Raw genomic sequence first — 24707 nt, forward strand, 5'->3', positions numbered from 1 at the left:
CCCCAAACTGCCACCCACCTAGACTGAAAACTGGCTGTGGAGAGTGAGACTGCTGGGCGGTCTCTACTGAAGGGACAAACAAATAGCAACTGTCACATATGAGTAACACACTTTAACATAATAATCGACATAGTTTTCTTGTAAATAAACTACTCTGTCTCTCTTTTGTATCTCTGAATGCTATAATACAAGAGTGAGGGTCAGGACCACTCCAGGTCACCTGATAAAAGAACAAAAAAGTGAATGAAGAGAATCAAACATGTATTTTCTCGATGATTCCTCTCGCAGGTGGAGCAGTACTTGTGTGCCGCGATCTGAAAGTGGTTTCAGTTGCTGCTCAGTGCTCCTCTCAGGCCGTGATCACATAGGATGCGTTTTATTCTCCAAGCAAAGCTCAGCTGTGAGCGACAAAAGTGACAACAGCAGCAGGAGCTTATCGGAGAGAGAAGCAGTATTCTGTTTGCCATTCAACTGTCTGGTTTTATAAACCTGAAGTAGTTAATGTCTTAAAAAAAATGACAAAAAGGTTATGTATTTGTCCGTTTATGCTAGGGCTTAGCTAACGGCAGTTTACGAGTAATATCTTTTGTGGCTCGGGTAGAGCTTTATCTTTTTATTACGTCTTAAAAACAACCCTAGTGATGTCATCGGGGTTATCTTGGCTTCGGACATTTTCTGACTGAACATGTGTTGGGGGACATGAACTTTGAAAGACATTAGTTTTTACCAGGCAGGCTCAGGAAGAAGACGCTATTGAGTTGCATTATGGGAAGTGTAGGATCTAGTGTTTATAAGTTAAGACATCACTTCATCAGGTGAAATTAACTTTATAAAATAATCAACATAAGTCCAAAACTGAATTTTATGATTCTGATACTTTATTGTACATTAACTGATTTTCGGGCCATTTTGGGGCAGCACATACAAGCTGTGACACATCATTTTAATATAACTTTTCTTAGCAAACAGCTTCTTATTTAATGCTCCACTATGTTCATTGGCTAGTTGCTAACTTTGTGTGTATGCTGTTTGGTGCTGGGCAGGTAATGTGTGGTGGGTTCATTGGAGCTTTTTATTCTTTTTTTTATAGAAAAAAACTGCCTGCTACAAATGGAAACTATGTTGATGAGAGCCATTAGACTCAATCATTAAAGTTGCAGGCCAGAAAACAAAAACAACGAGCTGATAAAATACTCTGAGTATGTGTGGAACTGCAGAGTTTGGTGATAATTCTCAGTGGGTTCATCGCTATGAGTGACCCTTTCCACAGTACACATACTAATTTGACCGATGGTTAGTATAAAAATATTGATTATAGCAGCTTTAAGTAATTGACAGACTTGTAGTTGGCATTTTAAGGCTTTTTGTTTTTGCAGCTTTTTGCAACAAGCATTGTATCCAAAGTAAGGACAAAAGCCTCTTATGTAATCATGGCCTAGTGAAGCAATGATAAAAGACATTACATTTAATTTTAATGATATTGTGTTTTATCGACTATTTCTTTCACTTAAATTGTGAGCAAAGACTGGTGAATAAGAATTCTGGGATGTTTGAGAAGGTTCATTTATTATTAATTTGAGCTTTTTAAAGTCTGTAACATCAGCTTGTATGTGGATATTTTTGTATGAGTGTTTTTTTCTGCATATAAAATTTGCTTTGGATGAACATCGGTGTGAATGTGACAATGTTTTGAAGTAGGGTATTAACATCTGGGTCATCGGAGTACAAAAAAACAAACAGCCACACACACTCAGCGGTTCAGTTAAGCCCTACAGCATCACGCAGAGAGTGTAAAGAGAGGTTAAGGTCAGAGGAGACATTTTATGTGTATATGTGTAGTATTTAGGGAGAGAATGAGATGTGTGTGTGTGTGTGTGTGTCTGGTCCATCAAGTGACTGGAATGTGTTTGTGTGGGCAGCAATGTTCTGAACAGCAGGACGTCGCTGAAATATTCCTCTAATTCAGTCTGGAAAACCAAAAGCTGCGGAGGGAGGCGAGCAGCCGTCACATCACGAGGCCACGGTGAACGCAAGGTGAACACCAAAATCACCAAAAAGACGACAAAATGAGAGGCAGGGTGGATGGAGAGGGACGCAGAGAAACAGATGCATCCATCAAAAAGCTAGATTGCAGTTTCTCTATTGTGGCACAAACATAATCAAACGCTCTGTGATGCTGAAGTGAGGCATACAGCAGTTTGTGGCCTGCAGTTAAAATGCTGAAATAACAAAGGAATACACACGTTCTCCTGTTTTCACATTCTGTTTCCTTTCTTCTGTTTCCTTCGTTGCCCTTGGTCTGTGCTTGATTAGCATGCAAGTAACACAGGTACAGGAGGCATTTATCTTTGCTCACCCTGCAGCAGCCAAACATGCACATCAGATGCTGAGGAGAGATGAGGAAATGTTGCTGCAGAGCTCAGAATGAACTTATTATAACGGTTCAAATAACTGCTATAATAAGTGTCAGTAATTTAAAAAATTAAAGCCACAAAAAAGCTTTTTAAGCTGGTCGGCTCTACTCGGGTTTAGGGAATAGTGTAGTGTTTGCATGAACCAATTAGCATAGTAAGAAGTTTGAGGTTCTATTGGTGACGGTGTACACCTGCATGGATATGATCGAAAATTAGCTGGTAGGCGATGCAGCTAATGCAAGCACGGCTAGAGGGCTCTGCCCGAGCTACGCTCCATTTGCGTGCTTATTCAACCAACATCCATTAACTTTTAGAGGTTTTATAACTCTCTGCGTGGGACAATTGGCCACTTTAGAGCAGATGGCAGTTTTGGCTTAAATTCACTGTTATGTACCAGATTTCCTCTTTATAGCTGAGAGAATTCTGTAACTGCATTTAAATTAACGTCATTTTGTACCTTTTTCCCTTCAAAATAAAACGTATCACGGGGTCAAAATTGTGCTACTGCAAGATGGTTAATAATTGGCATTGTTTTTAGCTTAGTACTGCTTGTAAACAGAGAGTGGGACAGTGGAGGGAGACATCACGTCACCCCCTGCTGTTTGCATTCAGAACTGTGTGTCCAAATGACACGCTCGGTCTTCGTACACTTCAGATCTCCCTACCACCATCCCCCCTGTAGACTGTGCATTTTCTCACTGTTTCAGATGATTGGATCAATTTGATGGAATGTATACGGTACAGTGCATGGTGCTTGGTAAAGAACAAAACCACGGGTCTCTGCAGGGGAGAGGAGGAGAATAATCCCTGCAGCGATAGAAGGGCTGGAGAAGAGGAGGGGAGACAGGGGAGGGGAGGGTTAAGCTCTGAATTAAAGATGAGGAGAAATCAGTTTAAGAAGCAGAGAGATCAGTGACTCCGAGCACAAACACACTTACAGCTTGACAGCCAAAGTCAACAAGCAGTGTGTGTGTGTGTGTGTGTGATGGGTAGTTTTGATTGAACAGAAATTCTATTCTGCGGCTTTTCTTTGCTCTGTGTGTGTTTGTGTGTGTGTGCGTGTTATTGGGCATGAGTGTCAAAGGGATGTAAATTACTTTGATTTCACAATTTTCATTTCAGTGCTTTGGTGTGAGTGTGTCAGAGGGATGAATGATTTTGAATGAGTGTGTGTGTGTGTGTGTGTGTGTGTGTGCACGTTCCTCTGTACTGAACAGAGATAGACAGACAGTCGGGAGGAAAATCTCCAACTGAGATGGAGGGAAAAGCAGAGGAAGTGTGATGACTTGAACCACAGGAAGCTCCACCGGGCCAAACTCTGCTAATAGATGAGCAATATTAACACAACTTATCTGTGAAGAGCAAACACAAACCTTCAGGCTAACGCTGCTCAGCGGGGAAAACTCAATATCATCTCAGGCTACAGTGAGCCACTTCATTTGAGGATAATTTAAAAGTTTACTTCGGGTTGTTAGCCTATAGACTACAGTGTAGACAGGGGAAGGGCAGGATGTAGCCCGCAGCTTTTCTGTCCTATGTTGATACATCACCTCCCACTAATTGTTTTCTTCTCTCATCTATCTATAAGTTTGTGTTCAGAGTGACATTAAAATATGGCACAAATGCAGAAAGTCAAGCAAGAAACACAAAGTTGAGCAAAAGCTGATCACCATCGTAATACAAGCATCAAATTCATCAAGATGGAGGAGAAGTGAAAGGTGTGGTTTGCTGTTGGGTAGAATTTGCAAGACTTACAGCAGCGTTTCTCAAACTTTTTGCATCTCAGAAAATATTGACAAGTTAAAATACATTAGCGTAGGCCGTATTCAACTACAGACAGTTCATGTAGGAGGAAGGTATTTCACATATACAAATAAGTCACATGTTGATTTTCAAAACGAAAGTACCATTAACCATTAATGGGTTTGCTTATTTGAGCCAATACCTTATCAATACCTACTTCAAATGAATCACCCACACTGGTGCTGGGCAGCTGTGAAGACTCAGAAGTTTGGAAACTGCTGTCACAGAGAAACACTGATACTGCAAAAATGCTGAGAGGTCTCTTTAGTTTTTTCTTTTCAAGACTGTAAACATGTTTTTATCTGAACTCTTACTGAACCCTTTGTTGCAACTGCACTGTCACTGTCATGTCAGTGTGGCTACTGCAGTGTAAACCTAAGGAGAATGTGTTCGGGCTGAACATACTATATGAGGAGGTAATATCTGTAGACAATGTGTTTTTAATGCTTTAACCCAACATGCCTTGTGTGTTTGCAACATCTGTCTTCTGTCTGCTAAACATCTGCTGTACAGCGGATATGTAGGCTAAATGCCGGTCAGAGTGGTAGAGAGTGTCTGGTGTCTGCTTTATATCCGCATGCATGGAGCCTGTGCAAAACACACACAAACACACACGTGGGTTTACATTTGTAGGAAATGTAGTCCTAATTCTAAACAAACATCCACACACGAAGGAAAAAACCCACGAGTAAAGAATCATATAACGATCATTCAGGAATTTATTCCAGGAGAAAGACAAACGAAACACAATCAGTCGCTCTGGCCTGTGTCGTCATGGTAACTCTGATATGTGCACATGATTGTCGAAGGCATCTGATATACAAGCCCCATTAACAGAAAGTCATCATCGCCATCACAGCACGAGTGCGGCAGGCAGGGCCCGCTCTGAGACACGAGTGTGTCGTCGGTGTGTGACAACGGTGCACGGGATGGGAGTTGGTTGTGGTCACATGCAGAGAGTAAATACAATACAGCCGGCTAACTCAGCGGGCTCTGGACGAGGACGCCCACAGGGTGACACCGGGTCCCAAAAAGCAGCTTGTGTACAGTTTTAGCCCTACAAACAAATTCTCAGAGGCAGAGCTGCTCTCATTGGTTGAGTTCCATCTTAAGGGCGGAGGTTAAGGAGGCTTTGTAACGTTAGCTGGACTGAAGCTAACAGCTGCTAGCAAGGCAGCTTTGACGTACCGGTGCTAACCAAAATCTAGCAATGCTAATATCGTGGCTCCTAAAGCATTTGGCAACAGTTCATTTTAAAAACACTTACATATAAGTACATTAAAGATCAGATATAGTCTAGAAGAAGATATAGCAAATATAGTCTCTTGTAAAATTAACCTTAAATAAATAAAAGTAGCCATTAGCTACATGTACCTGACCTCCATGGAAGCAGAGTTAGCAACAAGTCTGGCCTGTAGCTTTTTAGGATAAAAATAGTCAAGAAAAATTCCCCATATAAAGCTATCTGAGTTAGCTACGTAGCCTATACTATTAGTCAATTTTTTAACTCGTAATATAAGGCTATTGCTAACCAGATCAGATGTAATAAATTTCAAGATCATCAATGAATAAGAAAGCAAAAAATTTAAAGAGTTTTTGCACAGCACTATTGGGCAACCTATTTTGTGGCAAGTCAGAATTTGCAGATAACTTAAAAGATAAAAAAATGGTGCAAAAAGCAGCTCTAGAAACAATGATTCGATTTCACCAGCCACAAAAATCCATAAATAACTTTTTGTATCAACACAGTTTGTGCCGACTTGTGTACGAAAAAATAAAAAACTCTTTAACATCCATATCAGTAAATTATTATCAGGCCAATGTATGCAGGGAATCAGCAGCATTAGACCAGCTTTCATTGAAGGGAACCATGTTGGAAGATGGTGACCAGTTCTCTCAATAAATGCCAGTTTGGTTGATTATTTCTGCCTCTCGAAACCGTTTGTAGGACTGAAACTGTAATCTGCTGCCGAATAAACCTCAGGCATCTCAACCTGTGTACGTCTTTACACAATACAGAGATACTAACATCATACAAGGGCATATAAGATTATGCAAACACTCATGGTGAAGTTGAATCCTTGAAGCACTTTTTTTCGACATGCTTGTGTTTTCATCTTTTGTGCCGATGCACTTCTTCGTTAAAAAAAAAAAAAAAGTTCAGAGGAGTGTGTGCTCGAAGGGCAAAGGGCGGACGAGAGCGGGTCGCAGCCGGCCCCTCGTTCTTAACAGTGTGTTTCTGAGTCGGTCACAGCTTTGGATTTCTTCCTTTAGAATGGCAAAAACGTAAGCCTGAGTTCAGTAAACGATGCTTTCACTTTTAGTTTGGACTGACACTGAAGTGGTGGTGGAACACTGATGGCATTAACCCGCGCTGTGTAGCTCAATCACACAGTGCCCGACTGTATATGAAAGCAGGAGGGAGTAAAGGGGATTTTAGCTTTTTTTTCTTTTACATTAAACATTCCATAGAGAATACAATCAACTTCCCTCGACACACACTCACTCGCTCACTCACTCTCACATGCCTGAACAGCAAAACATTTGTAAATATTATCTTGAAAATGATCATTCATATTCACAATCTATTTACAGTAGCATCTTTAACATGGAAAGAGTCATTCAGAAAACTTTTTTTTTTTTTTTTAAACAGCAGACATAAAACCACTGAGCAGCATGAACCCCGAACCCTCTGCCTGCCTCACAATACATTCGTAAACCCAAACGTCCAGACTCAAGTGGACAACATCACATTTAATGAAACATATTCTTACAGTGTTGGCTGCTGATTCATTAACCAGACAAAAACCTGGTACATTTACGCTTTTACAATGTAGCTTATTTAATAATAATAACAACAATTAATAGTTAAGTGACAGGGATTCAGTGTCTTCCACTTATTCGTTCCCCAGAGCTTAATCTTTTTTGTTTAAACTATAGGTGCTGATGTTGTTTCCTTTGTTTCCTTCCAAGAAAAAGCATAGACGACACACTTAAAAATGTTTAAAAAATGCATAGCAATCAATGGGTATGTATACATGGTTACAGTGAATAATAAGATTAAGGTGATCATTGGAATAAAGCCCTTGCATGGTTAAAAGTTCCCCTCAGTAACATATGGATAAATACATGGATTGACTTTATAGTTTGGTTAGTAGAGATGTAACACACACAACCCTGCTGTAAAAAAGTCAGAATTAATATATACTTGTGAAAGGTGAACTGTGTAGTCATGCAGTAGGAGACACATGGGGTGTTGTAAATCAGTAAGAAACACTAAAAAAGTTAGCTTTCTCTATGACTGCACATGTATAATAACAACATAAATCAAGCCAACTGGCTTCTTGTTACACACCTAATTCTACCAAAATTATTGAACTAAAACTCTATTATGAGTGGATTAGTTGCTAGGACAACATGCATAAAGTAGCTGCAATGTTTTCAGATCAACGACCGTGTCTGCACTGTTACCACATACGCAAGTTTCACAATTTATGTTTAAGTATTTGACCAACAGTGCAGTAAATCTGGCCTGCGTGTTGGAGCCCATACATATGAGTTCAGTGGAACAAGGTGTTCTTTTCTGGACAATTCCAGCGTGATTAGAGGTTTCTTTTTTGGGGGGGGGGATCAGTCAGTCACTCTGAATGACAGTTTACAGCCAGAATACCAAGTTGTAGATTTACATGTCATATTGATGTGTACATTCAAGGACAGTATATAGGTATTTCTGCTTGCTAACAAAGCAAAAACTGAAGTTTTAAAGTAAAACTTCCAACCAATAGCTGTCTTTCTGCCTCTGTCTGTGGCCAAGATGCTACCAGCAACTACTGCTGGATATATCTTCCTCCTCTGTGCCATAGAGCTTCACTGTTGTCCATAAATTATTAAAACCACACACTGTTGCACTGGTTACCATCTTACTTCATTTCCATGAACACAGGCACTGTAGTTTATTTTGAGTCACCACATATTCTGTCATGCTACTGAAAACACTCATTAGTGCAACCAATGTGCATTAAAAAATAGCCCCCAAAGAATCCACTTGTACTCCTGTTAGAGTAACGTTTGCTAAAAACTATAGTGCCCAGCTGTTTTAGGAAATTATTGAGCCTTTAAAAAAAAATATATATATTTGCGACTCAGTTTTAAAGATTTACATCTTTAGCAGGGGCCAATGGGCTGGGGCTGAGAGCTAAAGATAGGGTAGGGTGGTTGTAAAGTATTAAGAGGGTGGTTAGCACATTATTGGTTAGGGAACAGTGGAAAATCCAAAAACGCTGGAATTGTCCTATCAGAGCTTACTGAAGGAAGGAGGAGCTGCTGTTGAGGAACAGAGAATATATCATTCACAAATGTCTTGTCATGGTTTGTTTTAGCCAACTTCAGTGCCAAATAGGCGCAGCTCAAGGTACACAACGACGCAGCAAGCCAAAAGTGAATTCCAGAAAGCTTGGGTGAGAGTTGATTTACTGCGTTTTTTTTACCCTACTTTGACTTTCATCCAGCTGTGGTCTCACACTCTTCTGACATGCTGTACAGATTAAAACACGTACTATGAATAATTTGCAGATACTTTTCAGCACCACTCTGTGTAGATAATAAAAAAAGGGTAAATGGCAACCGATTAGGAAGAGATCAAAGGTCAATAAATTTCTCTCCAGATTAATTTGCAGCTGGAGTTCAGCCCTTAGTTTTAGTTCACTTGTATCTCGAACAGCTTCATATCTGACTAGTTCCAATTCATCAAGTAGGAATGAACCAAATTGTCTTCGTACTTAGCACTAGTCTTTGGCTACGATTCACAATAAAGGGAACAGTACAATTGCATCTGATAAACACATGGCAATCTGATATGTGTGAGTTAGCGCCCAACATAGTACAGTTCTGCTCACTGAGTTACGTCTAAAAGGCCATTACAACCAGCGACACCATCTAAGCTACTGTAGTCATGTCAGAGTCAAGAGAAGGTGACATTTAAGTAAAGTCTGAGTTCCATTAAGAACAAATTAAAACAAAGTCAGGTTGTCGTATTAAACTCAGAATAAAAAAGGAACTCCAAGCTGTGGACTTCAGTCATGCCATCTGTTTTTAAATGACACCTCGAAATTGTCCAAAACTGAGATGTTGTCCCACTCGGACGGTGACATCACTGAAGTTCTGTGTTGACAGATACATTTTCAAGTTGGCCTGTTATTTCAACCAACCAGGTGATCGGGTGCAACTTCTGAGTTGCATTTCGAGAGAAAAAGCATCAGAAGTCTATCATTCAAATGGATGCAGACAGACAGTATCAGTGCCCCCTGATTGGTAGCCATTGGTGCGCTGGCCATCGGATCAACGATACACTGACAGTATATATAATGGACAGAGCTTCTGGGTCTGTGGAGTGAAGCCAATGGGGAATTGTCTTAAACCTGCATTATATGTAATGGCCAGCAGGGGGAGCTCCATTGGCTGCAATAAAGAATAATACCATGCAGTCTTATGGAGAAATGATCCGACTTCTCACTTGATTTATTAGCTCAGTAAACAGTTTTCTAATGAGTTTATGGTCTCAGTCTCTAGTTTCAAGTTTTCTTCCATACAGCATGATGTTCATTTAGTAAATGATGGTCCCATTCAGAGTAAAATAGATGATAAAGCCACGTATGCTTTTGGGCATGGCTACCTTGTCACTGACAAATCATTCTCTTGGTGTAACTGTCAAACTAGGCAGTGCTGATCAAACACGAAACAAGATTCTGTTACTGCAGAAACGAGATTGTGTGTGACCAGGCGAGCCGCGATCGTTTCCCGCTATGGACGAGTCAAAACTGTGCAGCCAATGAGAGCAGCTCAACTCGCAGTACGTCACTTCCGCTGGCTCAGACAAACTTCATGGCAATGACCATAATGCCGAACTCGGGGCTTCAAAACGGTACTCCACAAACCAGTAAAGGTAATAGGCTCACACTTGGTTAAAACCAAACCCTCAGTACAAGTGGAAGTAGGGTTGTAAAAAAAAAATATATATATATTTTGGCTTTGGTACTCATGTTCAAATTAACACTTGATGAACTAATTGCGAGAAGAAAGCTACACATTATGGTAACTGTCCGCTGTTGGGTCATAAAGGCTGGGATGTCTGGATTCAGCAAAGCTAATCTATCCTCCATGTTGTTTGGGCAGTTCCACCCATAACCACTGTTCCAGGCTTGGGGATTGCATCAACAAAACATAATAGCCAAAACAGAGTTGTGCATGCTGTGTAAGAAGATCGAGTCCAATACATCTTGGAGTCCTTGGTGAAATAGTCTGAACCTAAGTCTGAGTCTTCAGTATCCAAGTCACAAGTCTGTACAACACTGCAGTAAGGACACCGCTAACGTCTTAAGCCCTGGATCATTAACTGTGATGCCTCAACACCTGGACCAAAAACACTGACAGAAAAACCTCAATCAGGAAATCGGTATTTGCCAGCTCACAGTGCAGCTGCAGTTTTCCCTGAGCACTTCTGAACTGGGCGCAGCTTGACGATGCGAAAAGGTGAGATCATGGCTTCTTTAGAGGGGTAGGAACAGCGGCAGGCAGCAGCTTCTGCTGTCTTGGATTTTGCCTCCAGACAGGCCGAATACTCTAAGGATCCATGTGGGAGGCAGTTAAATATCTCAGAGATGGTTTGTAACCTTGAAACGGCACTGCACTGCTTGTGGCTGCTTAGTTTGGGAAATCAATGGGGAAGCTATCATGAAATCTCTAACATTCTCAACTGGAGGCAGTTTTCCAGTAAATACCGCTACCTATCCTATCATATCCTATCCTAAACCTGCTGCATGTTTCATAGTAACCTGTATGTGTGTCCCTTAAAGGGTGATTGTTATAAAAGTCTTATAAAGTAAGAAAATAATAAACAAATCAGAATCTTTCAGACAATAAACAAGTTGTACAATACTCTGACATCCACTCTGGGTTATTTTTTTCTATAAAGATTTACAATCTCTACTTTCTGATAAACGTAAGTGGATGGCGGCTAATATGTGTCTGACAACATATCTGACCCTCTCTGTGCAAAATACATAAAGCGCTTACTCATGTTTTCATATCTCAACAGTCGTATGGTACTTTTAAAGCACTTCTTAAAGCACAAACAAACAAGCCCATAAGGACATGTAAAATGTCTTAAAGGTGCTATATGTAGAGTTTTAACAAGAATAAATCACTGTCATATTAGTTTGCTACATTAGTAAAATTAGTGTAAACAAATCAGGTCATTGTAAGAAGACCTGTCAGCCTCTACTCTGCTTTTTTACGCACCAGGTCAGATTTAGAGGGAAATCTGCTGGATTGCTTTATGGCACGTAACAGGAAGAGGGTGCTGTTCTTCCAGAGCAAACAGAGCCAAAGCATTCAGAGACTGGGGTCATGGTGGAACCAAGAGAAAACAAAGAGGTTATTTGCAATTGGGTTTCAAATGTAGAGCCAACACTTGCACAATTATTAGCTGTTAATTAGTGTGAGGTAGAGGTGACCAGTCATCTTGGCTGTGGTCTTATTTATTTACAGTAATTATACCAAAGTAGCGCTATCAATTTGACAGTTAGCTTTTTTTTAAAGTTACACATACCACCTTTAAAATGAACAGTAATAATAAAAAATAAAACAATCCAGTTGCCAACAGTCAAACCTAATTTGGAAAAAAGCTAAATAAAGTGGCGCAGGAAAGACCAGATTCAAGAGGGAAGTTGATGTTGACTGACATTGAATAATACGATACCACCGGCCCCACCGTGAACCACCAATCAATATTCAAGCTTGCAACAGTCGACACCCTCTTTTCCACTGAACAGCAACCAATCGCAGCCGGCCGTTCAAACATCCTCAATGAGAGTCAGAGGCTGTGCTGTTGCTGTTGCTGTGGCAGGAGGAATCCTACGCGGCGATCTGGTGGGTAGGTGGTGGGCGTACAGTATGGTGCTGTGTGGCTTGAATCGGTGGGGTGGAGGTAAAGTCCTCTGCTCTCCTGGGAGCAGGGCAGGGAACTGTCTGGGCAGCGCTTCCAAGTGGAAATGCAGTGAGGAGAGGGAGGGAAGAAGAAGAGGGGGGAGGGGGGGGGTACTCTTCCTCTCCTGTCGTCCTCTCTTTCCGTCTCTCTGCCTCAAAGCGCTGTGGCCTCCCAGCTGGTTCCCCGCGGGACCTGGCGTCACTTGGTCTCTGTGAGCACCGGGGCTGGAACGGCTGAGGGATGTGGACGGTTCAGCTCTGCCCCTGTGGCGGGGGAAGAAGCGGCAGACGCCAGACTGCAGGGTGTGACCGGCGCAGTTACACCTGAGAGGGAAGAGTCAACAGATGGATGAGCAGCATATATATTTCATAACGCTGTAAGCTTCAAATTCTAAGTAATTGTTGAAGCAATGGGCAATTTTAGACAGAGGTAGACAAAAGCAGGCTTCACATATTTAGCCTGGGATCACTGATTTTTTGATTTTATTGACTGTAACCATCTAATCAATCTAATGTTAACTTCATAAATTGGTTGAAAATGCTGTCTGTGGCTGAGTTTCAAGCTGATTCATTCTGAAATGAGTCTTGTAAAAGGGATCTAAAATATGCTCTTGATGGCGACACACATTATATGCTAAAAGACTAAAGCTAACACATTCATGTCGCAGTGTTCCTGTATTGCAGTGTAGAGCCAGTTAGTTTTTTGGTTTAGCAAATGATCAACTCTTTAACTTTTGTAATACACATATGTTCTCTTGACTTTATGGTGCTACTGATTCTTCTGACTCATACTTACATTCCTTGCGAGGAGCCGCTGTGTTGTTGTCTATGGAAGAGGTTTTGCTGGCAACCGCGTTGGTGCTCTGGCTCTGCGCCGCCTGGCCGGTGTTTTGGCTCTGAACTGGCTGGTTCTGGCCCGTCTGGCCCGGCTTCTGCGTCTGGCTCGGCCTGGTCAGCGGATTGGAGGCGTCCATGCTGCTCCCCATGCTGCTGCCAAGCTGCAGCCGCCTCATGTGCCGAACCACGGCGGTGGCATTGAACGCTTGCTGGAGAGAGGAAGGAAATGGGAATAAATAAATAGAAAGAGAGAGCTCTCATAAACGGCATTTTAATAGCATCTTCTATATTTTATATTATGTCTCCTGTTGAAACAGGATGTTTTGGTGTGACATAACAGCGAGTGGTGTAAACAAAATTAATCATGGAGAGGATCGAAGCAGCAGCAGAACTGAGATGAGTTTTATTCATTAGAGGGTTTTATTTCTACCCATTGGTCCGCCACATTATCAATGTAGTGTTTGACGAGTGAGATTATATTGGGGATTTTTAAATATGATGTCACTGAAAAAGATCAAAAAAGCAATTTTTCATTTCATAGTGGCTTTGAAGTTACAGACCAGAATCTGCTTTCAATGAACTGGCACTAGTTCAAAAATACCATGATATGGTCTTCTGTTGCAGTTTATCTTCCATTAAAAACATCTGAGCTTCAAATATTAAACAAGCTGGATGTACTATTAACACCCAGATCTGTAAGTGGTGTACTGTGTGATGAGCAGTTCTTAAAGAGAGTGGAATTTGTTTCAAGTCTGAAGAATACTCTCCCTTCCTCCAAGCGCTTTAGGAGCAAAGTGGATGATGAAGGTTAACCATATGGCGGGCCAGGTTTTACCGAGTGATTCATCTTTTGAAACCACTTACAATTGTTTGAGGAGTTGTAATGGAGTAATACTAAAGTCTGCTGCAGTAAAGCCAAAAAGAATAAACTGCAGTAAACAACATTTACCCTCCATTTGCTCTTAGCGAAGTTCTTTCTGATCTGTCGGCTGACTGACTCATGGATGTTCTTGCAGAGTGCTGTATCACCGGCAATCCTGATATATATACACACACACACACACACACACACACACATACAGGAACACACAGAGGAACACGCACAAATTCTCTGTTAACACTTCTGACTGTAAGTCAATATCCGTATTGATTTTATGCCTTTTTGTTAGCCGGTGTATGACATTCTATGTGTGTGTGTGTGTTTCTCACCAGGGGTGTCTGAGTGCCTGGTCACAGGTAAAACGCTTGGCTGGATCTTTTTCCATCAGACTGCCGATAAAATCCTTGGCTGGCAGGAGAAAAAAATCATCAAAAGGCAATAAAACATCAATAACTTAAGACAAAAACACCACGTCAACTTTAAAGAGCATTTTGAAAGCTCTTGGGGTAATATGATTCAAACAGACATTTGTGACAGAAAAACATTGAAAATCTTTGGCATTTCAGTCAGTTTGAATTTGTGCAAATATTCACCGGCATGGAGAGCCATCTTTTGTTGGCATCTGCTGAAAACCTCACATCTATAATCTTCTCCCAAACCCTGGGGCTGATGGTATGGACAAATCAAAAATTTGACCTGATAATCGTACTAGATGAAAAGGTAAGGATCACCAAAATTAAAAAATGAATCCATCCTAAGTGGAGTGAACACTTGATATTAGTTTGACAACAATATGCTAATGCTTTGGGTTTCAAAGGGTTACAGGGGTTGAAAAGTATCGCCACTAAGCTGCTTCTTCAGTTGAGGTGAAAAATAAAGTCGTCCAGAAACAGGATTTATGAGGGTCATACAAAATAGCAGAAATCTGCAAAATGCAGCTACCCGTTGTCTGGCAAAACCCTCCTAACTCTGGTTTGGATGATTTCCATTTGAGCTCCATCTGCTGTATTTGCTTCAAGAGGAAACCTGACACTGTTGGAAACACAAGGCTTTACCTGACAGCACATAAATGCTATTTTATCCCCCCCCACACACACACACACACACACACACACACACACACAGGACTGGAGTCTCAACCAGGTTCCCAGCTTACCAGTACTATGCTGGTTTTACTGCCAGGCTTTGCACATAGCTGTGGTGGTGACCCCACACACATAGCCACACACACACACACACACACACACATTCCCAAATACATTAATTCCAGGCAGATGACGTCAGTGGCCGTGATGGAGAGGTGGTGTGTGGTCCATATGTGCGACATGGTGGACGGAGGAGGAAGAAGGGAAAATGGTCAAGGAAGCAGGGAGAAGAGGAGGAAGACGAAGGCTCACCTGAGTCGGATATGTCGTCCCAGTACGGAGCGTCAAACTCGTAGTCGGCTTTCAGGATCTGTTCGAACAGCTTGGAGTCGTTTTCGTCGTAGAACGGAGGGTAACCACACAGCCTGCAGACAAGGGGTTCAGTCAGTCCACCATTCCTTCTGTGATTCGCTGATTAACTCATTCATTTAGTCTATTCCTTATTCAGTCATTGATTGATTGTATTGACTCAGTATTAGTATATCTCAGTATAAGTAGTATAACTCAGTATATATTGCCATTTTTTTTTCATTTACTAATTGATTCAGACAATTTACAGACATTTAGTACAGACAAAATATTGTGATTTATGTCAACATCAGGGAAATATTCTGATGTTAATTACAACCATAAAGCCCTGCTCTGGATGTCAGGCGTCTCTTTTAATTGTGTAAGTATTAATAGCAGGGGACAAAGTGATTTTGGTCACAGCGGTGGTTAATGTGACTGCCCCTTTACTCGTAGTCTTGGCAGTAGTGGCTGTATCACCTTAATCAGGTTAACATGAGATTACTGGTTCCCAGTGTAACTGAAGCTCCAGTCTGATTCTCCATAATGAGCCAACTGAACCAACAGCAGCGCTGCTGCTCAACCAAAAACATCATCTGAACCTCATTAGAAAAGTTCTGGATGCACCAAGAGATTTTCATAAAAACTCATTAAAATGCCGTTCTCCATCGATACACACACACACAGACACACAAAGAAGAATAAAAGAAAAGCACACCGGGAAGAAAGGAAGAAAGATTCTACCTGCCGAGAGGAAAGAAAAGCTTTCCGTTTGTTTTTCTGGTTCCTCATTTGGTTAAAGACCCACCTGTCACTCAGCTAACCCTCCACTCCATCGAACACTCTACGAACACACCACACACGACACACACACACACACACCACACCACACAACACACACACACACACACAACACACCAGGAAGAAAGTTGGGTTCTGACTGGTGTGAAGAGATGCTTCCCTTTTGTTTTTCTGCTTTCACATTTGGTTGGAGACTCAGCTGTCGCTCACCATCCATCCCACTGAACTTTCACACATATACACACACTAGAAATCCCAGATGATTATCATGGCTGATTACCTGATGTGATCTTTCTCCACCCTGAGCAGCAGGCTAAAAGCTAACAAGGGTCTGAATCGCTAATTGTGCTAATTGCTAACAGGGAGTCTCTTCTCTCGTCTCGTCGTCTCTCTCTCTCTCTCAACAAACACACACACTTTCTCCAATGAGACGGTGGCAGCAGCACCAAAACCTAATTTTACTCACTTTTATACAAAATGCTTAATTTAACATGTGGTTTACAGGCATATAAACACACACACACACACACACACACACACACACATAGTGACACACACTAACACACCAATGTATAAGATAGGAAAACAACGGGACGGAGAGACAGTGAGAGAGGGAGACTTTCACTCATCGTAGTCCCATCACAGACCCGTTGGACACGTGCAATTTCTTCCTCTCTGCCACCTCACACGCTCTGCATCCCTTTAACCTGCTGCTGACCTCTGACCCCTGATCTGACCTCACGCTCAAGATCATTATGTCTCTGTCAGGTGGAACACACACACACAAAAACAGAGATACAGATGGAGAAACACACACACACACACACACACACACACACACACCACACAGGGGCACAAAAAGATGCACACACTCTAAAACAACTTTTGCACATAACAGTAAGCTGAGCACACAGATCTTGTTCACATGGCGTCAGACACATACACACACAAACACACATACACACAAATGAAAGTGTGTGTGATGGTAAGAGTTGGGGGTGACGTGGCAGAAGAAAAACAAAAAGCAGATTAAAAGAAGTCTAGCCTGCAGCTCTATGTCCATACAAGGCCATTCAGCAGAGCTCCATCTGGCTCTGATGACAGCACACAAGCAACATCATCAACACACACACACGCACACACACACACACACACTGCCTGGAAAAAATCAACAAATACACGCACACACGTGGGACCAAGGTCCCAGTGTGTTGAGTTTAGCTCCGGAGCAGAGTTGTGCTATATGACCTTTGAGGGCACCCGCCACCATGCATGCATTAGCATAAACTAGCATTTCTAACTGTTACTGCAGTTTCTAGTGCATGGCAAACTAATACTAAATAGATTAATGAAAAGAATGTGAAGGCGGTTTTAAGTGTCATTTATGAGTTTGTAATACATCACAACACAGCCAGTGGTTTTGTGTGTGTAGAAGCTTAGCTGGAGGTGAGTCACTCTGAGTCATGTGTGTGTCTGACTCTTATTTTCAATAGATAGATATGCTGTTACAGATTCCTACATGGAGAAGAAGGCAGAGCTGTTTTCAACTGATTGTGAAGTCTGAAGTCGGTGGAGTTAAAATATCGTTTACCTGTGTTTTATAAGATTCACAAATGTAAATAAGGTGAAAGTGAAAAAAAAAGATTCATTTCTCATAGCCTACATCTGCAACAGTAATACTTCCATGGGGATTGGAAAGGCATTCATTCAATAGAGTGTGGCTTTTTATCAAATACTAAAGACATCAGTCAAAACTCATCACCTTTTATGCTCTCAAGTCTTAGGAGTTTGCTTTCACAACTCAACTGTAGTCTTTAAAGGCCTTGCACAACCACACAGGTGTTTCCACTTGTTCTGGCTAATAAGACTGCTAAGGCACACAGCAGACTTATCATTCTCAATCAAATGAGTCGAGTCTCGAGGCAAAATAAAGCCCAAGTCGAGTCAATAAGATTTATTCACCTAACTTGTCACAGCAGTGACGTCCAAAGCCAACTTGATTATTCGACAGAAGGTGTTTAATAATGTGGTTCCTGGAGGGAAACTCATGTAATCTGACACCAAGTGAGAGTGTGGTGGTGTCAGTCAGGCTGTCCAGGGTGACCAGTCGGTACTTACAGGATGTAGGCGATCACTCCAATGGACCAGCAGTCCACTGCCTTACTGTACGGCTTCTGGGCAAGAACCTCTGGAGCTGAAAGCGTAAGAAAAAATGGATTAGCCTTGGCTACTTGTTCTGGCTGTGACATTTTCCATTTTGCAGTAGCCTGGCTTTTAACGTAGCTTAAATCTGGATTGTTATTTTTGGTAGCACACTACTTTCTTCAGCTTGAGGTCCAGTTAAAAGTGCCGTTAGAGTTTTACATGAAAATGCAGCTGTTTTATGAGCCTGACAAACAGAAAATATGCAGATTTTCCATGTCTGTCCAAATTAAAATCACATGTCAGTTTGGTTAACGGTGGGAAATTTTCTGCAGGAGGTACCGGTTCTCACGGCTCCAACAAATCGTACCTGCCATGACAAAAAAAAAAAAAGATGGACCCAGAACAAAAACCCAAACAAAGCAATGATGTCATGATTTAACATTGGTTAAGTCTTTCAGTCCTTTTAACATAAAGCTGACTGCTGTTTTGTAAAATCAGACGTATTTGTGCAGTTTCCTCTCCTCTGCCGTTATCCTCGCCTGGCCTGACCTTACTCTGCAGCTCATTATCGAGCCTCGGACAGAGCAAATTACTGATGACAGTGAGCTCACCATAACATCACCCCACACATACACGAGCTTGGACCGAAATAGGTTTGGCACACATACACACACGCACACATAGCAAGAGATGAAGAAATACCACTCATATCTGGGGCCGAATATAAACACACATGTGCTGAATCAGAGAGCTTAGTTTTGTTTATAGGTCTACCCTGACTCATTGTGAAGGTGTGTGTGTGTGTGTGTGTTCTTGTTTTGCTGGATTCAGAATAAGGACATTTTTACACACTGAGGTCATTGTGCCTGCTGCTCACGACTTTAATAAGTGAGTTTAGGGTCAGATATGCTGATAGAGGGTAAATGTGTAAAATATGGTAGTAATCCCAAGTGTTTTTCTGCTATTTAACTCAGTTTCTGTTGTTAAATTCTCATTGCTTTGGTATTTCTACAAATCACTTATGAAATAATGAGCAGGACCTCACCATCCTTGCTGATGACGTCTGAGTCTGTTTCGGTTATTTTTAGTTGCTCTTCAGTTATTCATTATGTTTCATGAGCTTTCAGATGGTTTGTCTCACTTTATTGTGGACAAAAACAATAAAATCAGGTAAAAGGCTGAATGTCTAACAATTGCTCGTTAAATGTGTGATTTCTTTCTGTGATTTGGCTGAGATGAAGACAACTGTAAGAAACAGAGCGCTTTGTTTTGCTATGGTAGGTTTCGCTTTGACTGATTCCTCTATAGATCGTGTGCCTGCAGCTGCTTCACAGGACAAACCATCACTCCACCAGAAATCTGACAAAGGTGTGAACGTTAATCGTCATGTGTTTTGTATATCCTGTGCCTATTTATCATGTTGAATATATGAATTATGAAGATAAGTTGTTGTATTATATTTGTAAAGTGTCTTTTTAACATCTGGCCAAAGACGATGGATATATAATTATCCTTCTAGGCTAACTCTGGCTCATTTACAATATTTTTTTTCTGCTGATAAATAGCATTGTCCTTGTCAAATAAACAAATAATAGAAGTAAACAGAATAAAATAAAGGAGGTGTCACTGGAAGGCTGTTGCAGTGAAGCAGCTGTAGGTGTACTATGTATAATAGCTGATCTAATGCTAGTATTATAAACATTTTCATGGTATCAAGCCATCATTAATTTAATGTAATCTCTATTGAAGCAAGTTGTTCAATCGTAGTTCCACAGCCATTTGATTTCTGTTGGAGAACTCTATTTACCCCAACAAGTAACTTTGTCAATGAAGTATGCATGTACTCGTGCTCACCGTTCAGGTCTGCTTTTCATTTGGTGCATTCTGAGTTATATTTAGACACACATTGTCTAGATTGGAAAGGCCTTGTGGCCATGCAGACCTCTGAGGGAGGTGGAGGAGACCTGGGGTCGGGGGTGAAGCCCAAAATGAGCTGGGGGGGATAGATGGATGACATATGGTGAAACACAGAGAGAGATTTTTTGTGTGTCTCCATATGTGCATATCTGAAGCATTAGTATCTGTAGTCTTGTTCAATTAAATTTCATAGGTTTAAAAATAGGGAAAAAAGAAAGAAGGCAGTTTATGAGCAGCTGATATAATTTCTAAACTTCTAAAAACACTGAACTGTTACACAACCTGAACTCCAGCTGGATTTAGTGGAGTTGGCCTGATGGGGGCGCTACAAAATCAGAAGTTCAACTAAATTCAAACAGTTATTTATGTATCTGTCTGTATTTCTGTGACAGATTTGTTTATGTGAGAGTTTGTATGCTGTTTGTATGCTGTTCAACCAGTCTGTTTGTGTTCTGACATGAATGTGTGTGTGCTGTCAACACTGAACATCTGTCTCTTATAACAACACACGCACAGACACAGAAATGCATGCACACACACGAGCAGATGCACTCAAACGCACACACAAAAAATTTAAATATACAGAAACACATGCGTACCCACACATTTATATTAGCACACACACATATACATGCACACTTTAGTTCTGTTCGGCTCCATGTTGACTCAGCAGAGGAGGCTGGTCTGTCGGGAAGTGATAAGCGTGATTGGTGAGCGTGTGTTTGTTAGTAAGGTGCACACAGAATGACTATTTGAACCACACACACACACACACACACACACCACACACAACACAACACACACACACACAACACACACACACACAACACCACACCACACACACACCACACACAGCACAGCTCCAGGATACAGGTGGAATGAAGGCAAAGATGATCGCCACGGTGTCAGATGGAAACAAACATGCGCTCTTTGAAATTTTTCATTGTGCTGCTGTTGGATCTGACGCCTGCAGATGGCTCAGCTCATATTTACACTAACATGTAGTGACATAATAGGAAATAAAAACTTGTGTGACCTCCATCACCAAACCACTACACTGATATGAGTACAAAATCGATTGCCTCTTCGCTAAACCCCTCCCCCCAACCAAAGATTTTCCAACCATAGCTTAGCAACCATAACTAGGCACAACAGGTCTGTCAAGCTTTGGATTTGTCCACATTTGGAAGTTGGATAAAGTTTATTATCTGTTTCAATTCTCACTCACCACAGTGCAGCTATCTAGGGCCAGCTGTCCTTTGTATCTTATCATATTTTATTTTAATTTGTATTTGTATTTGTATTCATTCTTATTATCCTGGTTTGGTATTATACTCTTACCTGAGTTTAATTCTTCGTTTGCCATTGCTGCTATGACATCTGAATTTCCCCCTGTAACCTAGTGTTACTTCCAAGGCCAAGAAGTGTTTCATACTACATTTTTTTGTGTAGTTACAGGTTACATTAAATAACACATCCCCTGGGCAGTATTTCAATACTGACTGGAAGCCAGTCCTCGATGCTCAGAGTTTAGGCTAGTTTAGTTTAGGTTCAGTTTTAACGGTAGCGTGTCTTCTACATGCACCATCATCCCCCGGTGAGAACGCTGTACGATTACAGGCTGTTGGAGGCCAGGGACGACTGACTAACTTACCCACATATCCCGGCGTGCCACAGGCGGTGGACATGACGTCACCACTGCCCTCCATCTTGGAAAGACCAAAGTCGCTGATCATGATCTTCGACTCGTCTTGGGGATTATAATACAGCAGGTTCTCTGGCTGGAGGAAGGCGACAGAGAGAAAGAACGAGAGAATCAAGTGTTTTCGTTTGATTTTGTGGTTTTCAAAGGTTTTTATATTCATGGTAATTTTGTAGTCACATGTAAAAAAAAAACTGAGCAGCTAATATAAATGCAACTGTAAAAGAACACTGTGCTTGTTAATGGAGGTCTCTCTGACCAATTCCCTCTCTTTCAACAGCCGGCACGCGCCACTCTGACCCACAACGCACTGCTTGTGTCAAGCCACTGCCCTTATTGCTGCAGTTAATCATCGGTTGTCAAGTGAGAGCGAACCCCTCGTGTGGAGGAAATGTGGGAGGAGAGTGTGAGTGTGTGTGTGTGTGTGTGTGTGTGTGTGTGTGACAGTACCTTCAGGTCTCTGTGTACGATGCCCATCTTGTGCAGGTAGTTCACAGCGTCCAGGACTTGACGGATCAGCGTGCTCGCATCCTTCTCCGTGTAGAAACCTTTTTCCACGATTCGGTCAAACAGCTCTCCGCCAGACACCCTGCAGAGTGGAAAGGAGTGTGTGTCAGTGTATGTTTGTAAAAAACATTCGCATGCATGCCCACACTGTCACACACACACGCACACATACACACACACACACACACACACGGCAGTAACCTGTAACAGGCTTGGGGGGGTTGCTGGGTCGAGATTTCTGGTAATTTATGAGCTGTGGATGTTTCCAGCCAAGAGTGTGGGGAAGCTGTGAGCCATGTGCTACCTTACATACACACACACACACACACACCCTGCAGCATTTACCATACCTTGTAACACTTACATTTTTTAAACGTGTGATAAAAGTTGAAAAATACATCCTCCTATATACCTGGAAAGGATATATTTTCCTTTAATCTTTCATACCGATTCCCAACTGGATTTTTACAAATTTCCAGACTTCTGTCTGTTTCCATATGCAGCTCCCAAAATTAAAAATTATCCCTAGATTATTCATTGATCAGTATGAAATGTGTTTTGAGTTAGAATAGCAGCAAAATTAATTTAAACTAAAGGATTGTACGTGTGTGTGCCTTTGTGTTTCTGTATGTTATAAAGATGAGGATATTTCCCATTTTCAGTGCAGCTTTACTTCCTTCATGTCCTGATCTTTAAAAAAATTATATTGGATTTGGAAATAAATTAAATTCCATTATCATCACAGCAGCAAAATATTGAGAAAAATAGCTTTTTGGCAACTTCTTTCAGAGATAAATTATGAACTTAGTACTTGTGGTCCATTTTCAATGTATAATCTGTTTTTCAGTCAAAGCTCCTGCCAACATATTCTGACATATCTGCAGTGCAGCTCTGTGCAGACAGAATGAAACCCATCAATGCTGAAAAAAAAGGAAAAAACTCATTCTCTCATTTGACCCAAGAAAAACACTTAGACATTCTTCTGCAATATCATCTGCAATTTCTCCCCGCTGGCTGATTCTTTCAATGTTTAGTTTTATGTTTCATGACTCCAGACCACATGAAATGACTTGTTCAGGTATAGATACACTGTATACGGATGGAAACTGGTCCATTGTCTGCTGTACAGACACATAGCTCCACCTGCTGGAGGATAACCTCTTCCATCACCTCACAATATCATCTCATCTAAATGTTTGTATGTTAATGACTGCAATACAAATTGTAGTAAAAAGTGCCAACATCAGTAAGTAGCGTGTAAGTAGTCAAAGCAGCAGCACAGCAGCAGTCATTGTAATATTTCCACTAATAATAATAATAATAATAATAATAATAATAATAATATTAGTAATAGTGGCAGTAGTAGTAGTAACCAACCAACCTTGTAGTATTCTCCATGTACTGCGTGTTTATGCTTTAAAAACATAATGAAGACACACACAGGCATCTGAACACAAGCACTAATATACACAAGTGGCACCAAATGTGCACACACACACACAACACCACAGACACACAAGAATGCACAAAGGCAAACACACGCACGCCCGTACGCATACACACAGAGTTGCACTGCGTATCTGCGGGGCGTCGTCACGGCGACAGATCAGATTAGAGCCTGTGGAACTTAAACTCTAATGAAGTTTCTGAAAAAAACAGATCAGAATTAATTGCTAATCCTTTCTCTCTTCAAAGAGGGCAGCGAATAGTTGGGTTTCAGAGGCAGTCATGTCTGGAAATGACAAGAAAGAGCTAAACACACACACACACACACTGCAAAAGGGAGATCAGCCACCAGGCTGCATGGTTGCATAAGCGTTTGCGTAAGGAGACCATGGCAATCAGACAGGAGCACCCACACAAGAACACACAAACACACACACAAACACAAAGGCACAGATATACAGACGCAAGGGCAGGACCGCATACACACATAGAAAAAAAACATTAAAGCAAGAACATTCACATGAACGCATAAAGACAAGCATGAAAAACACAAAGATGCACATACAAGGTCAAACACACAGTAAACACACACAGCTGACACAATGTCACTCGCATACACGAGGCCAGTAAAACACGGCTGAAGGATGCTCCAATGACCTCCGACAGCTTTTCACATTTGATACACAAGAAAAAGATCACAAAACATCCAATAGTAAGGAGGTCAAAGGTCACAGCACCCTGACAATGTATTCATACAGTACAGCACAGGGACGGTTTGTGCTAGTTGGGTGGGGTTTCAGTTCAACACAGAATGCGGCACATGCTGCTCATGCCGACCT

General features: G+C 41.4%; 2 protein-coding genes across 3 annotated transcripts in view; one reads left to right on the forward strand and one right to left on the reverse strand.

Moving 5' to 3' along the window:
- Positions 1 to 1625, forward strand: part of ccdc3a (coiled-coil domain containing 3a) — a gene marked incomplete in the record, with an annotated part of 9325 nt that extends 7700 nt beyond the window's left edge. The window contains 1 exon segment of the mRNA XM_035676842.1: positions 1 to 1625.
- A 3293-nt stretch (positions 1626 to 4918) lies between these two features.
- Positions 4919 to 24707, reverse strand: part of camk1da (calcium/calmodulin-dependent protein kinase 1Da) — a 57231-nt gene continuing 37442 nt past the window's right edge. For both annotated transcript variants that reach the window (XM_035674219.1, XM_035674226.1), the window contains exons 4-11: positions 22366 to 22504; positions 21868 to 21994; positions 18270 to 18345; positions 15315 to 15427; positions 14247 to 14325; positions 13987 to 14074; positions 12997 to 13246; positions 4919 to 12524 (exon numbers count right to left, since the gene is read on the reverse strand). In XM_035674219.1, the coding sequence (XP_035530112.1) occupies positions 12400 to 12524; positions 12997 to 13246; positions 13987 to 14074; positions 14247 to 14325; positions 15315 to 15427; positions 18270 to 18345; positions 21868 to 21994; positions 22366 to 22504 (997 nt within the window). In that variant the 3' untranslated portion in view covers positions 4919 to 12399. The remainder of the gene's footprint in view (positions 12525 to 12996; positions 13247 to 13986; positions 14075 to 14246; positions 14326 to 15314; positions 15428 to 18269; positions 18346 to 21867; positions 21995 to 22365; positions 22505 to 24707) is intronic.

Source organism: Morone saxatilis, unplaced genomic scaffold (genome assembly GCF_004916995.1).
Source record: "Morone saxatilis isolate NCDOM2014 unplaced genomic scaffold, NCSU_SB_2.0 Contig10, whole genome shotgun sequence".
NCBI classification, from domain to species: Eukaryota; Metazoa; Chordata; class Actinopteri; family Moronidae; genus Morone; species Morone saxatilis.